Source organism: Schistocerca serialis, chromosome 2, assembly GCF_023864345.2.
Source record: "Schistocerca serialis cubense isolate TAMUIC-IGC-003099 chromosome 2, iqSchSeri2.2, whole genome shotgun sequence".
Taxonomy (NCBI): Eukaryota; Metazoa; Arthropoda; class Insecta; order Orthoptera; family Acrididae; genus Schistocerca; species Schistocerca serialis.
In genome coordinates, this window is record NC_064639.1 from 200,492,121 (window position 1) to 200,509,422 (window position 17,302).

The 17,302-nt window shown below is 43.5% G+C and overlaps 1 protein-coding gene across 1 annotated transcript in view; it reads right to left on the reverse strand.

Moving 5' to 3' along the window:
* Positions 1–17,302, reverse strand: part of LOC126455840 (hormone receptor 4-like) — a 267,525-nt gene that overhangs the window by 91,099 nt on the left and 159,124 nt on the right. The window contains exon 6 of the mRNA XM_050091601.1: positions 10,939–11,086. Within this exon, the coding sequence (XP_049947558.1) occupies positions 10,939–11,086 (148 nt within the window). The remainder of the gene's footprint in view (positions 1–10,938; positions 11,087–17,302) is intronic.

Consider the following 17,302-nt stretch of genomic DNA (forward strand, 5'->3'; position numbering starts at 1 on the left):
CTTCACTGCTGGCATTTATTGTCAACAACTGAGACGTCTTGCAGACGTAATCCAAGAAAAACGACCAGGACGACTGCGTGAAATGACGCTACTCCACGAAAACGCCCGCCTGAAATCTGCTAGACTGACAAAAAACACAATACAGGAATTGGGTTGGGAAGTCATTCCGCGACCACCTTATTCATTTCCTCTCAGATTTTCACCTTTTCCGCTCTCTATTGAATAACCTTCAAGGAGTCCGCACCCGGTAGCTGAGTGGTCAGCAAGACAGAATGTCAATCCTAAGGGCCCGGGTTCGATTCCCGGCTGGGTCGGAGATTTTCTCCGCTCAGGGACTGGGTGTTGCGTTGTCCTAATCATCATAATTTCATCCCAATCGACACGCAAGTCGCCGAAGTGGTTTCACATCGAAAGACTTGCACCCGGCGAACGGTCTACCCGACGGGAGGCTCTAGTCACACGACATTTACATTTACCTTCGAGGAACTTCCTTCCCGGGTGAAAATGCGCTCCGAACATGCCTCGACGAGTTCACCTTAAAAACACGTGATATTTACGGTCGCGGAATCGAAGCGTTTCCTTCATCATTGACTGAGTTGTAAATAATGGAGGAGAATATATTATTGATTATTAAAGTCTCTGTTAGATGTATCTGATGTTGATTAACTAAAGAAACACTGTTTTTTGCCTTGTTTCACAAATTTTGTTATGGTTACTACACAGTCTAGCTATCGGGTTGTAAGCCCATTTTCAAGTACATTACTGATTCCAGAGACGATGACGGAGAGATAAACATGATGAAAAGGCAAAGACTGACATCTCAACTGCTTAACGGACCGATCCTTGGCTCAATGTAAAATTAGTTCAATGACTATTTTCTTGAGAAATTACGTATGAAATTATACAATTCAGCAATTACACTAACTTGACTAAATATTTCTAGGAATAAGGTTAGGCATCAGCCTAGGACTTTTTATCTGATGAGGGACTGAGTCCGAAAGCTTTACTTCTATTCCGGAGTTGTGGTAGCATCTAAAAGAGGTGAATAATGGAACTGGGTTGGCTCGTCTCCAGGATAGAAAATAAAACTTTAGGTCTCAGTCCATCAGTAGATAAAAAGTTCTAGGCTGATGACCAACTTTATTCCTAGGAATGTTTAGTCATGTTAGTGTAATTGCTGAATTGCATAATTCCATATGTAATTTGCCAAAAAACGGTCATTGAAGTACTTTCTGCGTTAAGCCAGTGATCGATACATTAAGAAGTTAAGATGTATGTCTTTGCCTTATAATCATTTTTATCTTTGCCTTACCATCTTTGGAACCAGTAATGTACTTGAAAGTCGGCTAATAACCCGGAACCTAAGTTGTACAGTAACGATAATGAAATTTGGGCAACATGGCAAAAAACAGTGTTCGTTTAGTTAATTGACAATGTTTCAACAAGAACCCACAGTCGATTCAGTTAAAATGTATCTACTGTGTTTATTAAACTTTTGGAGAATCGCTATGTATTATGCACCAACCAAACAGCTGTTGTAGAAAAATAAACACAGTTTACAACAGTTCGTGAAAAGTAGACAAATAAAGACAAAAATTACGAGCACATCCATATGAACTCAAGTCGCTGGCAACAATGATCCTGACAGAAGAGGAACAGAAAGAAGAATCTTATAGAACGCAAGTATTGAAAAGGGGGCGGGGAGGGAGAAGAAGAGAAAGAAATATAGTGGCGCGGCTGATTGAGAAACGAGAAATAGAGGAGCGCCAGTGGGAGAAGGAGAAGATGCGATGATTTTCTTTTCTGGTTGACGGAGAGAACTGGCCGTATATCTCAATATTTTTCGGGAAAAGTTGTGAGGTTGACAAAAATAAGGGCTCCAGCTTTTTCTTTAATCCAGCAGGTCCTTGAGTCGTGCGCAGAATGCAGGGCAACTTCTTCCATCAGAGATAGAGTTTGCCGGCGATTTTGTTTTATAGATGAGCAGAGCTAAAGCGTTAGACTAGAGAGATTGTTGGTTTGTTGGTTTTTGGGGGAAGAGACCAAACAGCGAGGCCATCGGTCTCATCGGATTAGGGAAGGAAGTCGGCCGTGCCCTTTCAGAGGAACCATCCCGGCATTTGCCTGGAGCGATTTAGGGAAATCATGGAAAACCTAAGTCAGGATGGCCGGACGCGGGATTGAACCGTCGTCCTCCCGAATGCGAGTCCAGTGTGCTAACCACTGCGCCACCTCGCTCGGTAGACTAGAGAGACCTTGCGATTATGTTGAGATGACAAATACTTGATCTCTGATATGAGCTATTGTGGTACGTGTGTACTGAGGATACGGCAAAGTATACATTGCGTATGGCAGTCATCCTGCTAACTGCGTGTATGAAACACGTATAAGGTCCAACATTGCAACATGTTGAATAAGTAGCGCATACATGCATTCCTGACTAGTTCTAATAACAGTCTAGAGTTTTTCATTAGTTGTACCGTGTTGGATTACACCGCAGTAGTACAGGTTCGGCAAAATATGAGATTGCAATAGTTCACTTAAAAGGCGGAAAGAGACGAGACAGTCTACGGCTACTGTCGTCTGAAAAAATAAAAAACGATCTGTGTAATTTCGAGGTTGTGCTTCTCCCTCTGAAATTCTGTCAACGGCAGCTGTGTTGATACCTCGCGATATGCACCGGGCAGCCGTTTTCTGACCTCGCCAGTGCCACAGTATTCGACGCGGCGCTGTACACTTGTCGCTCAGAACGACAGGGCAGAAGGTTTAATTAAAACCTGCGGCATTTTTATTGCCGTTTTCTCCGGGCTCGAGCCGCATTCTGTTACGCAATCGCTCGTATTTGGTCTGGACAGAAGCGGAAAAAAAAGAGACCGTCGCAACAACTGAATGTCTAGTTAAGTGGCCTTTATTGAAATTCCTCTGCAAGCGGAAACCTTGAAATTCCCGTACTATGCATTTTTCTCGTAAGTAGATCGACTACACATGATGTACAACCGCCGATGTTAAAAGTGTACTAGTAGTGCGTTTAAGCTAAGAATTACATACGAAAACAGATTATTTTGTCTAGTTATTAATTAGAATCCGAACGTCGTGGTTTCTACTTTCCTCAGAACGATGGGGATTATTCTGACGGTTGTTCCCGTTCGGTGGCGTCGTATTTATGCTGTTACATGGAAAAGTTCTGTGACATGCCATTTACGCTCGAAGAAAAAAAGAAACCGAAGCACAACAAAGGAATTAACTGAATGACACGGGAATTAGTAGATGTGATATACATGATGTACATGAACAGACAAACAGACGATTACAGTTTCAGAAAATTTGGGTAATTTATTCAAAAGAAAGAGCTTCACAAACTGAGAAAGACAGTAAGACGTTGGTCCAGCTGTGGCCCTTATGCAATCAGTTATTGGGTTTGGCATTGACTCATTTCTTGGATGTTGTCCTGAGGGATGTCGTGCCAATTTCTGTCCAATTGGCACGTTTGACTTAACGTCTGATGCTGTCCATGCCTCATATATATAGCGTACCAGACCTCGTAACAATACTAGAGACAAGCAACAGCAATGCACTCTGGTGGCTGTTCTACTTGTCACAGAGAACTGCAACGCTAATCATTCACATATCGGCGTATGGTGTGTACATGTGCGAAGTGACGTTGATATCCAAGCATGTCTCTTGGGTGTTTACTTCTTTTGACAGGCAGTGTAATACAGCACCTTACACAGCATCATTACTACCTTGGCGTCAATGAAAATAAAATTCTAGAATGAATCTGTCACTCTGCAGTGAAGTATGTTGTGTTTTTAAACTTCCTGACAGCAGATTACAACCATGTATCGCACCGGGACTCGAACCAGGAATCTTGCCTTTCGTGGGAAATCCTGTTACAGACTGAGCTATCCAAAGGTAAGTTTATGGCTTCTAGTTCAGCCCTGGCTCATAGTTTTCTTTGTCAGTAAGTTTCAGAGATGTAATTATGAACAACTATAGGTCAAGTTTCAACAATGAGATTTTCACTCTGCAGCGGAGTGTGCGCTGACATGAAACTTCCTGACAGATTAAATCTGTGTGCCGGACCGAGACTCGAACTCGGGACCTTTGCCTTTCGCGGGCAAGTTTGGAAGGTAGGAGACGAGATACTGGCAGAAGTGAATCTGTGAGGACGGAGCGTGAGTCGTGCTTGGGTAGCTCAGTTGGTAGAGCACTTGCCCGCGAAAGGCAAAGGTCCCGAGTTCGGTCTCGGTCCGGCACACAGTTTTAATCTGCCAGGAAGTTTTATAAGTCAAGTGTCAAATGTGCTTATACAAGAAAGTAATTTCAGTTTCGCTGCTACAATTGACTCGGTATACCGAAAAAGCAGTGGTCGAAATAAAAGAATGGCTGAAAAGTGGGATTAAAATTTAAGGTGAAAGGATACTGACGTTGCTATCCTCATTGAAAGTGAAGAAGAATTACAGAAAGTGGTAAATGGAATGAAGAGTGTAATGACTACAGAATACGGATTGAGAGCAAATCGAAGAAAAACGAAAGTAATGAGAAGCATCAGAAATGAGAACAGCAAGAAACTTAACAGCACAATTGGGGTCCACGAAATGGAGAAAGTTACGGAATTTTGCTTCCAAGGCAGGAAAATAACTCATGATGGACGGAGTGAGGAAGAAATAAAAGGCAGACAAGCTCTGGAAACAAGTGTATTCCTGGCCAGGGAAGTCTACTAGCATCAAAAATAGGTCGTAATATGAGGAATAAATTTCTGAGAACGTACGTCTGTTATACAGCATTGTATGGTAGTGAATCACAGACTGTGGGAAAACCGGAACAGGAGAGAATCTAAGCATTTGAGAAATGCTGCTGCAGAAGACTGCTTAAAATTAGGTGGTTTGATAAAATAAGGAATGAGGAGATTCTCTACACAATCGCCGAGAAAGGAATATATGGAAAACACTGACAAGAAGAAGGGAGAGGATGGTAGGACAGCTGTTTAGACATCAAGGAATAACTTCCATTGTACTAGAGGGAGTTCTAGCGTGTAAAAGCTGTAGAGGAAGACAGAGACTGGAATACATTCACAGTCTGAGATAAAAGTTTAGCACAGGAGAGGAATTCGTGGCGGGCCGCATCAAACCAGTCTGAAGACTATTGACTCAAAGAAAAAAAGTTGTGATCTCTTAGTAACGGCCGCCAAGGTCATAATCATCTGATCGCGGTACACTGATAAATAGAGCCTATAAAGGGAAATCGTCGTCACTGAAAAATTTTATAGTCTGTAGAGTACAGCTCTAAGAAGTTACAAGATGCTGTTTACTCTCTTTTGAAACATATAGAATGATGACAGTTTTATTGTGAGAACAAATTACTGAAACGCACAGTTCTGAGCATGAGGGTTAAGCGGGGCTATGGGAAGTGTGATCGATAAGAAATGGTATGTGGGAATTTCCAGAAAAGCACAGAATACTATTGATCGAAACCGGTCATGTTGTAAGTAGACTGTTTAGGTTTTTTTGTTGGTAACACCACGTAGCGCTCTGTGTAAAAATCACTCACTGTGCTGTGTGCAGTCTGTGGCTGATTGGCATTGTTGAAATATTCGCTATTGTAGCGTTGGGCAGTTGGATGTGAACAGCGCATAGCGTTGCGCAGTTGGAGGTGAGCCGCCAGCAGTGGTGGATGTGGAGAGAGAAATGGCAGAATTTTAAGAGCGGACGATCTGGACGTGTGTCCGCCAGAAAGAGTAAATTTGTAATACTGGATATCATGAACTGATATATTTTATGACTTTTGAACGCTATTAAGGTAAATACATTGTTTGTTGTCTATCAAAATCTTTCATTTGCTAACTATGCCTATCAGTAGTTAGTGGCTTCAGTAGTTAGAATCTTTTATTTAGCTGGCAGTAGTGGCGCTCGCTGTATTGCAGTAGTTCGAGTAACGAAGATTTTTGTGAGGTAAGTGATTCGAAAGGTGTTGGTTATTGCTAGTCAGGGCCATTCTTTTGTAGGGATTGCGTTACGCTAAAAATATTGAGTGTCAGTTTAATGTTGATCAGAATAAGTAAAGAGAGTAATGTCTGAGTACGTTCAGTTTTGCTCAGCTGTTTGAAAATCAAATAACGTAGAGGTTAACCAGTACAGTAACATAGAGGTTTATCAGCACAGTAATTCACAAATTTTTCTAAGGGGACGTTTCAATGTCATCTTATAAACTCGCGATGTAGTATATATATATATATATATATTCCATGCGCACTAGAATTGTTTACCCGTCGTCCCGTTTCCACAGTCTCTTCCCTAGGAGTCGGAACCTTAGCAAGTCAGCCAAAAAAAAAGTGTGAAATCTTATGAGACTTAACTGCTAAGGTCATCACTCCCTAAGCTTACACACTACTTAACCTAAAGTATCCTAAGGACAAACACACACACACCCATGCCCGAGGGAGGACTCGAACCTCCGCCGGGACCAGCCGAACAGTCCGAACAGTCCATGCTGCAGCGCTTTAGACCGCTCGGCGCAAGTCATTCGACATTAATACAGCCCTTTTTTGATTATTTTTTTCCCTTTGACATTTCAATGGCACCTCCACCGTCCACCCATAAGGGAGAGAACCAGCGTTGCCTTACCCTAACAGAGCACGTATCCAAGTAGTAAGTCATATACAAGGGAGGACAAAAATATGGGAACACCAAAAAACACAACGCATTAGTATCCCTAACACGTTTACGAAAACAGTTTGCCTACAGAAGAGCATCCAGTTGTCTCGTATTGGATAAACACAGGTCCTGTGTGCATACCACTCTTCTTGCAAAACAGCAGCAAATTCAGGTAACTACGATGGAGGTGGGTAGTGATCACGCACACTTCTTTCCATTGTAGACCAGAATAGCTCAATAACTGAGATTTAGTGACTATGCTGGCCAGGGGAGATGCGACGACTGATCCACGTGCTGAGAAAAATCAGACTTGGACGATTTGTGCTGTGTGATATCGGGTCACATCGTACTGGAAGACGGCGCCAGCCATGGGGAACAAACATTGTACCATGGCATGGACCTGGTCAGCCAAAATAGTCACATAATCCTTGGCAGTAACACTACCGTACAGAGTACCAGTTGGATTCATACGCTGCAACAATATGGCTGCCCAAATCATCATTGAACCCCCGCTGTGTTTGACTCTTGGAATGTGAACTCGTACAGAAGTTGGACACAGTGTGCAATACGACTCATCCTACCAAATGACTTTCTTCCATTGCCCCATAATTCAGATTCATGGTTTCGGCACCACTGTTTTCTCTTGCGGACATTTGCATCACCGATCTGCGGTTTCGGAATTTCAGCTGGCTCTGCTAGTCCGTGTTCATGGAGCTCCCTTCGTGTTGTTTTGGTACGACTTTCAGTTCTGCAGCGATTTCTTCAACTGACGTCCTCTTATTTTTCGTCACAATACTTTTCAAAGACCTTATGTCACGATCACTCAACACAAAGTTTGGTCTGTATCGTGACTTGGTGAATGCTGTTTTTCCTCTTCCCCTGTATACGGTATAAATCTTCGATACGGTACCTTTCGAAACGCCAAGCACTCTGGCTACCTTGCTTACGGAAGAATCCATTATACGAGCGCCATGAGGTTCGAATTCCCTTAGCTCCCACATAATGCACTCACAACCACACAGAACACTTTTCTGGCCACGATTGATACTTGCAACGTATTGAAGACATTAACGGCTCTGAGCACTATGGGACTTGACTTCTGAGGTCATCCGTCCCCTAGAACTTAGAACTACTTAAACCTAACTAACCTAAGGACATCACACACATCCACGCCCGCGGCAGGATTCGAACCTGCGACCGTACTGACGACATTGTGCAGGTGCCGTTCATGGTCAAATACAACAGCGCAACCTGCATGCTTGACTAAGATCTACGTTTATTAGATTGAAATCCATATGATCAAATTGTGTTCAGCGCTCGTTGAATATAGAAATTGGAGAACAGAGCAGCAATCAATAGCGAAATCCGTCGTTTTACTATAGCAGATCTAGATTTCAACCATTACATAGCAATCTTCAGTGCATATAAGAACAAGAAATATTAGTCCAAAGTCTCACGTATTATACAATACTGGTTGATGTAGAACATACAGGACATATGCGACACTTTGGACTAATGTCTCCTGTTGTCACATGCACAGAAGATGACTATGTACAAGTTGAAATTTAGATCTGCTGTAAAAACGTCGGATTTCGCGTTCGACTGCTGTTGTTTTCTCGACTCTGTCAAACGCATTTCTAGCCGTGTTTCCACATTTTTGTCGAACCACTCTACGTGGCAGATCTTCAAGCGGTACAACCCTTCCCATCATTATCGGCCAGACTGTTTACACTGATGAACTAAAACACCATGAGCACCTGCTTAATAGTCTGTTCGTCCGTCATGGAACCATTACACCAGGGATTCAACGTGTCAGGGATTCGACAATCTGTTGGTAGGTTTGTGGAGGTAGCTGTATGTGGCAATTGATGTCTACTCGCAGGTCATGTAATTCCCGTAAATAACGGGCCGCTGATTTGCGTACGCGATGATGGCGCCCGATAGCGACCCAGATGGGTTCTATAGGATTTACATCTGGCGCATTTGCTCGCCGAGACATCAACGTGAGTTCACTATAACGCTCCTCAAACCACCGTAGAATGTTTCTGGCTGCCAGACACGGACAAGTACGAGGTGCATTCAAGTTCTAAGGCCTCCGATTTTTTTTCTAATTAACTACTCACCCGAAATCAATGAAACTGGCGTTACTTCTCGACGTAATCGCCCTGCAGACGTACACATTTTTCACAACGCTGACGCCATGATTCCATGGCAGCGGCGAAGGCTTCTTTAGGAGTCTGTTTTGACCACTGGAAAATCGCTGAGGCAATAGCAGCACGGCTGGTGAATGTGAGGCCACGGAGAGTGTCTTTCATTGTTGGAAAAAGTCAAAAGTCACTAGGAGCCAGGTCAGGTGAGTAGGGAGCATGAGGAATCACTTCAAAGTTGTTATCACGAAGAAACTGTTGCGTAACGTTAGCACGATGTGCGGGTGCGTCGTCTTGGTGAAACAGCACACGCGCAGCCCTTCCCGGACGTTTTTGTTGCAGTTCAGGAAGGAATTTGTTCTTCAAAACATTTTCGTAGGATGCACCTGTTACCGTAGTGCCCTTTAGAACGCAATGGGTAAGGATTACGCCCTCGCTGTCCCAGAACATGGACACCATCATTTTTTCAGCACTGGTGGTTACCCTAAATTTTTTTGGTGGCGGTGAATCTGTGTCCTTCCATTGAGCTGACTGGCGCTTTGTTTGTGGATTGAAAAATGGCATCTACGTCTCATCCATTGTCACAACCGATGAAAAGAAAGTCCCATTCATGCTGTCGTTGCGCGTGAACATTGCTTGGCAACATGCCACACGGGCAGCCATGTGGTCGTCCGTCAGCATTCGTGGCACCCACCTGGATGATACTTTTCGCATTTTCAGGTCGTCATGCAGGATTGTGTGCACAGAACCAACAGAAATGCCAACTCTGGACGCGATCTGTTCAACAGTCATTCGGCGATCCCCCAAAACAATTCTCTCCACTTTCTCGATCATGTCGTCAGACCGGCTTGTGCGAGCCCGAGGTTGTTTCGGTTTGTTGTCACACGATGTTCTGCCTTCTTTAAACTGTCGCACCCACGGACGCACTTTCGACACATCCATAACTCCATCACCACATGTCTCCTTCAACTGTCGATGAATTTCAGTTGGTTTCACACCACGCAAATTCAGAAAACGAATGATTGCACGCTGTTCAAGTAAGGAAAACGTCACTATTTTAAGTATTTAAAATAGTTCTCATTCTCGCCGCTGGCGGTAAAATTCCATCCGCCGTACGGTGCTGCCATCTCTGGGACGTATTGACAATGAACGCGGCCTCATTTTAAAACAATGCGCATGTTTCTATCTCTTTCCAGTCCGGAGAAAAAAAAATCGGAGGCCTTAGAACTTGAATGCACCTCGTATACTGCTGAAAGATGACACCGCCGTCGGTGAAGACATCAAGCATGAAGGGATGCAGGAGGTTCTCAGCTGTCAGCGTGTCATGCAAGCGCAGGAGAGTGTCTTCCGTAGCTTAATACTGCTCCCACCAGCCTGCATCCGTGGCGGGCTGCACTTTTCGACCCGCCGTTCACCTCGATGACGGTGTTTGTGTAGACGGTCATTCACCTGTGATTCAGCTGAAGGGCCAACACGTTTCATTTATAGACGGTCGAATACCGTTGGTCCCGTGCCCAGTGCAATCGTAACTGACAATGGTGTTGGGTCAACATGTGACCACTTAGGGGCGGTCTGCTGCGGAGCTCCTTGTTCAACAATGTACGACGAACCGTGTGCTGCGAAACACTTTTGGGTGCACCAGCATTGTGCTCTTTTGGCAGAGAAGCCACAGACCACTGTCTGTACTATTTACAGAGCAGACAAGCCTGCTGACCCCACGTTCTGTGAAGAGTCGTTGACGTCCAACCATTTAGCGCCAGTGCTAGTCCCACTTTCCTTCTATCTCTTTCCGTAGATGCTCACGACAGTAGCACGTGAACACTCGACTAGCTTCGCTGTTTTCGAGATACTCATTCACAGGCTCTGCCTAATAACAATCTGCCCTTTGTCGAAGTCGCTTATCTCACTGCATTTACCCATCTGTAGCCCATAACTTCCCCAGGTTGGTCCCCCATTCGTGTCTTCTCCGCTTACATCCAACGTCACGGAGGGCAATGGTTATAATGTTTTGGCTGATCAGTGTGTATTACTCCGAGGATGCGATAGCCTTGTGTCCTATATAGACAAAAGTATCTGGAAATGGCCGTGTTCAATAGTTTCTCTTTACGGGATGGGAAACTGTGTAACAAGATACTCACGTGTGTGCTGCATGTACTGCCTCCTGGAGGACTCCTGCGGCAGCTTGACGAGCACGCGGTGCTGGTCGCTGGTGGCCTGGTGGTAGTACTGCGTAGTCGACGGCTTGTCGCGGTAGTTCTTCACCAGGAAGTACTGGTACTCCGGCGTCTGCAGGCAGGCCGTATGGTAATATCACTGGATTGCGTTAGATATTTAAAAAACAGATGCAAACAAAGGAGGCGGCCTCCGCAACGCTCCAGAAATTACAGTGTATTCTAGTATTTTAAGTATTTTATAAGATAACGCTGCACTACGGTTCTAAAGTTTTTAGTTAGAACGGAAAGGAGCTCAGGAAACAGAAATTTAGGAATATAAAATACAAGGACTTATTTAAGAATTGTGTAAAGTTTCTTGTAACGCAGAGACTTTTTAAGACGTACAACTCCCAGAGCCCGGCCATAGCGGCCGTACTGGCCAGTTCCTATTACAAAGAACAAAATTCAAATATTGCTAATTTGATAACTCCATCTAGAGTTTCCAGTTGCGAGCAACATTTCGAACTCACTGATAATAATCTGAGACTGGACGGATCTTTAATTAACAAATCATAAACATAAGACTGTTATTTTATGTAGTTTTCCCCAGACAACGAGTATCAATATACAACTACATCTACATCTACGTGATTACTCTGCTATTCACAATAAAGTGCCTGGCAGAGGGTTCAATGAAGCACTTTCATGCTGTCTCTCTACCGTTCCACTCTCGAACGGCACGCGGAAAAAACGAGCACTTAAATTTTACTGTACGAGCCCTGATTTCTCTTATTTTATCATCATGATCATTTCTCCGTTTTAGGTGGGTGCCAACAGAATGTTTTCGCAGTCCGAGGAGAAAACTAGTGATTGAAATTTCATGACAAGATTCCGTCGCAACGAAAAAAGCCTATATTTTAATGATTGCCACTCCAATTCACGTATCATGTCTGTGACACTATCTCCCCTATTTAGCGATGATACAAAACGAGCTGCCCTTCTTTGTACTTTTTCGATATCATCCGTCAGTCCCACCTGATACGGATCCCACTCCGCACAGCAATACTCCAGAATAGGGCGGAAAAGCGTAGACTCTTTGGTAGACCTGTTGGATCTTCTAAGTGTTCTGCCAATGAATCGCAGTCTTTGGTTTGCTCTACCCACAATATTATCTAAGTGATCGTTCCAGTTTAGGTTATTTGTAATTGTAATCCCTAAGTATTTAGTTGAATTTACAGCCCTCAGATTTATGTGACTTATGGCGTAATCGAAATTTAGCTGATTTCTTTTAGTGCTCATACGAATAACTTCACACTTTTTTTTTATTCAGCGTCAATTGCCACTTTTCGCACCATACAGATATCTTATCTAAATCATTTTGCAAGTCGTTTTGATCATTTGATGACTTTACACGACGGTAAATGACTGCATCCTCTGCAAATAATCCAAGACGGCTACTCAGATTATCTCCTATGAGCCGACCGGAGTGGACGAGCTGTTCTAGGTGCTTCAGTCTGGAATCGCGAAACCGCTACTGTCTCAGGTTCGAATCCTGCCTCGGGCATGGATGTGTGTGATGTCCTTAGATTAGTTACGTTTAAGTAGTTCTAAGTTCCAGGGGACTGATGACCTTAGATGTCAAGTCCCATAGTGCTCAGAGCCATTTGACCCATTTGTCTCCTATGTCGTTAATATAGATCAGGAACAACAGAGGGGCTATAACACTTCCTTGGGGAACGCCGGGTATTACTTCTGTTTTACTCGATGACTTTCCGTCTATTACTACGAACTGTGCCCTTTCTGACGGGAAATCACGAATCCATTCGCACAGCTGAGGCGATACTCCATAGGCACGCAGTTTGGTTAGAAGACGCTTTTGAGGAACGGTGTCGAAAGCCTTCTGGAAATCTAAAAATATGGAATCAATTTGACGTCCCCTGTCGATAGCACTTATTACTTCATGAGTTGGTTGTGTTTCACAAGAACGATACTTTTTGAATCCGTGCTGACTGTATGTCAATAAATCGTTTTCTTCGAGGTACTTCATAATGTTCGAATACAGTATATCTTCTAAAACCCTACTGCAAATCGACGTTAGTGATATAGGCCTGTAATTCAGGCCTGCAATGAATCATTGCTTACATGGAGAACCATAAAATTTTGGGGGAAGAGTAATTTTCACATTCCTCATTTGGTTGATGTAGAAAATGCTCAAAATGGCGAATTTCCTGTACAGTTCCTGGCCTTTACGTTTGAATAAAAGGTGAAGTAGCACGGTGGCGTAGGCACGCCAGTTTCCCTTCGTTCGGTGAATTCGCGCCCAAACAGGTGTCCCAACGTAAGAGACAAAGAGACCGAGCCGGCCTCTGGACGAAACAGCACCAACGATTCGTTCCCTCCTGCTGTCATGTTGGCCGCTGGGATCTGCTTCTGAACTGCGGACCCACAGTTTGGTGCGGTGCCCGAATTTACAAATAGCGCCGAGAGCCACGCTTCATTCCCAGTCAGTTGCTGGTTCAAAATGGCTCGGAGCACTATGGGACTTAACATCTGTGGTCATCAGTCCTCTAGAACTTAGAACTACTTAAACCTAACTAAAGGACATAAATCCCTCAGGGAGTCACACCTAGTGATACGTGGCTGGCGACCACGGGGCCCCAAGCTGAGTTCTGGCATTGCTTCCACTTACTTATGCCAGGCTCCTCACTTTTATCTTTCCTATTTGGCCACCCTCTGCCAGCTCTTGTTCTTTTCCGACCCTGACGCTATTAGGTTTCGAGGGCTAGGGGTCTTTCATTTTCCAACCTATACTTCTCATACAGCGTCTGACCCGGAGCGGGCGGCTGCAAAAGGCGTCTGTATCCCTTGTTAGGGGTGGCCTCCAGAGCTGCGGAAGGCAACGGAATACCACAGCAGATTATCTTCCCTGCATAATGCAGTCTCCATTTTATGCACAAAAAATGGCTTCCTCTCATGTTAAATCAGTGTCCGGAGGTAAAATAGTCCCCCATTCGGATCTCCGGGGGGTGGGGGTGGGGGGGGGGACTGGGGGGGGGGGGGACAACTTGAAAGGAGGCAAAAAATCAAAACGAGAATTGGTACCTGGAATGTCAGAACTCTGCTACAAGCAGGAAAACTAGAAAACCTTAAAAGAGAGATGGAAAAGAATCATATGGACCTCGTAGGAGTTGCTGAGGTAAGATGGAATGGACATGGGGAGTTGCAGTCAAATGAATATGTATTCTACCACTCAGGAGGAGAAGTAAAAGGAATTAATGGAGTAGGAATGATTATGACAAAGGAATTGGCTAAATGTGTGAAATATGTAGACTATGCAAATGATCGGGTTATTGGTGTAAGGCTGAAAGGAGCACAAAAAGATTTACTGATTGTACTGATTGTCCAGGTGTATATGCCAACTTCAGAACATGATGACCAAATTGTAGAGGAAACGTACAATGTAATTGAGAGAATAATGGACGAAAATAAAAAATGCTGCAAAATAGTAATGGGAGATTGGAACGCCATTGTGGGAGAAGGGAAAGAGGGAAAGATAGTAGGCAGTCATGGTCTCGGAAAGAGAAATGACAGAGGTGAATGGTTAACTGACTTCTGCAGGGAAAGGCAGCTGATAGCGGCAAACACATGGTTCGAGAACCACAAGAGGAGGCTCTACACTTGGAAATCACCAGGGGATAAATACAGAAACCAAATCGATTTTATACTGGTAGAAGAAAGATACAGGAATGGAATCAAGAAGGTGCACACATTACCAGGTGCAGATATTAATAGTGACCACAACTTACTTATGGCATAAATAGAAATAAGAATGAAAAAACTGAAGAAGGCGACCATGGTGAAGAAATGGGATTTAGAGAAGATAAGATCCAACAAAGAACAAATTACAGAAATGCTGTCTCAGGACTTTCTAAACACATTACGAGACAAAGAAGCACTTGATAATGCCAACGAGTACTGGAATATGCTGAAAGAAGGAATCATTAAAGCAGGACAGCAAAATATAGGATATGTAAAAGGGAAAAGGTAAAAAAAAACCATGGGTCACACCTGAAATGATTTCCAAGATGGAGGAGAGAAGAAAATTGAAAAACAAGAACACTGAAGATGCAAGAAAGATATACCGAAGGTTAAATAATGAACTGCGAAGAGAAACAGAGCAGGCTAGGAAAAAATGGCTAAAAGAGGAATGTGATGAAATTGAAGAACTGGACAGGAAGGGAAGATACGACTTACTATACAACAGGGTAAAGACTATGACATGGGAACACAACAGAGCAGGAAGTGCTACTATGGAAATTTTGAGTAAAGACGAAGAGGTAGTGTACAAAGATCGTGACGATGTCCTCCAGAGATGGGAAGAATATATAAAAGAGCTATATGACACAAATAGCAAACCAGAAACTCTGGAACTTGAATCACACAACAGTGTAAGTGATGACGAGAAAGGACCGACCATCATAATGGAAGAAGTAAAGTCTGCCATAGCTGCAATGAAAAATGGCAAAGCAGTAGGTACAGATACAATACCGGGAGAAATACTAAAATGCTTGAACCATGATGGAATAAGGGAAATATTGAGGTTATGTAATAAAATATATGACAGTGGTGAATGGCCTGAGGACTTTCTGACAACAGTAATAATGCCATTACCGAAAAAAACAAGGAACCAAGAAATGCAGCGAGCACAGGACAATCAGCCTCATTTCACATGCAGCCAAAGTGATGTTAAGAATAATTAATAAAGGACTTGAAAAAGTAATGGAGGAGAATCTTGGCGAGGAGCAGTTTGGCTTTAGACGGAATACGGGCACCAGAGATGCAATAGGGCGCCTACGAATCTTGGGAGAAAGGTTTATTGAAAAAGGAAGAGACCTATATATGTGCTTCATCGATCTAGAAAGGGCATTTGACAATGTGGTTTGGGACAAGCTGGCGACTATAATGAGGGAAAAGAGAGTGGACTGGAAAACCAGAAGACATAAATTCATTATATTTTAATCAAAAAGTTTCAGTTAAAGTGAGAGGAGAAAGTACAAACTGGATCAGACTAGGAAAAGGAGTAAGACAAGGATGCTGTCTATCACCTACTCTTTTCAACCTCTACTTGGAAAATATGATTGACCAAGGAGTAGAAATTGGAGGAAGAAGAGTAGGGTATTTGAGATTTGCTGATGACATGGTCCTTCTAGCCACAGGGGAAAAAGAATTACAGGATTTGGTGGACACCATTGCAACTAACGGAAAAAAATATGGAATGAAAATTAACACAAATAAAACAAAAGTATTGGCATTAGGAGGAAATAAGGAAATAAAAATTATGCTGACTGAAGAAACACTGAAACAGGTGCAAAATTTTAAGTATCTTGGAAGCAGGATAGACAGCGACTGGAAGTGCACCACAGAAATTAAAACAAGGATAGCAATGGCAAAAGAGGCGTTTTATAAGAAAAGGAGAATCTTCTGCAGCGGTCTCAGAAAGAGACTCATAAAATGTCTTGTATGGAGTGTTCTTCTATATGTAGCTGAAACATGGACTATGAGGAAAAAAGACAGAGAAAGGCTGGAGGCTTTTGAGATCTGGACATGGCGGAAGATGGAAAGAGCAAGTTGGATGGAAAAAGTAAAAAATGAAGAGGTACTGAGAAGACTGGGAGAGAAAAGACAGTTACTAGATGTAATAAAGAAAAGAAAAAGAAATTGGATTGGGCATATATTAAGAAAGAGTGACGGACTGATAAAATCAGTTTTAGAAGGTTATGTAGAAGGGAAAATGAAGCGAGGAAGGAAGAGATTCCACATACTGGATGACATGATGGACGGTACAACATACAGCAGCCTTAAGAAGGAAGCAATGGATCGCAGAAAATGGAGGGGCAAAGGACCTGCTAATGTAGCAGATAACTGATGATGATGAAAGGACATAAAATACATCCATGCCCGAAGCAGAATCCGAATCGGCGACCGAAGCGGTCGCGCGGTTCCAGACTGAAGCGCCTGGAACCGCTCGGCCACAGTGGCTGGCCCACTCAGTTGCTGATCTCGACGCCTTCACCACACGTACAGTAGTGTTGTGGGAGGCACCGCTATTTTGTTACTGAAGTGTTGTGTCTCATTATCTTGGGAGCGGCCGTGCCTTAGCGCCATCTTTGTAGATTAGCATTATTCGCGTTCGGAAACTTGCATCAGTCGCGTTGATCGCTACCGAGCAATTACACTGCTCGTACAACGAGTACCAGGTATGGCGACCTCACATCAGACTGAGAAATTTTCTCGTTCAGCTCCTGTTTCTGTTTGTGTCATACGGATCTCATGGCTAGCATCTTATCGT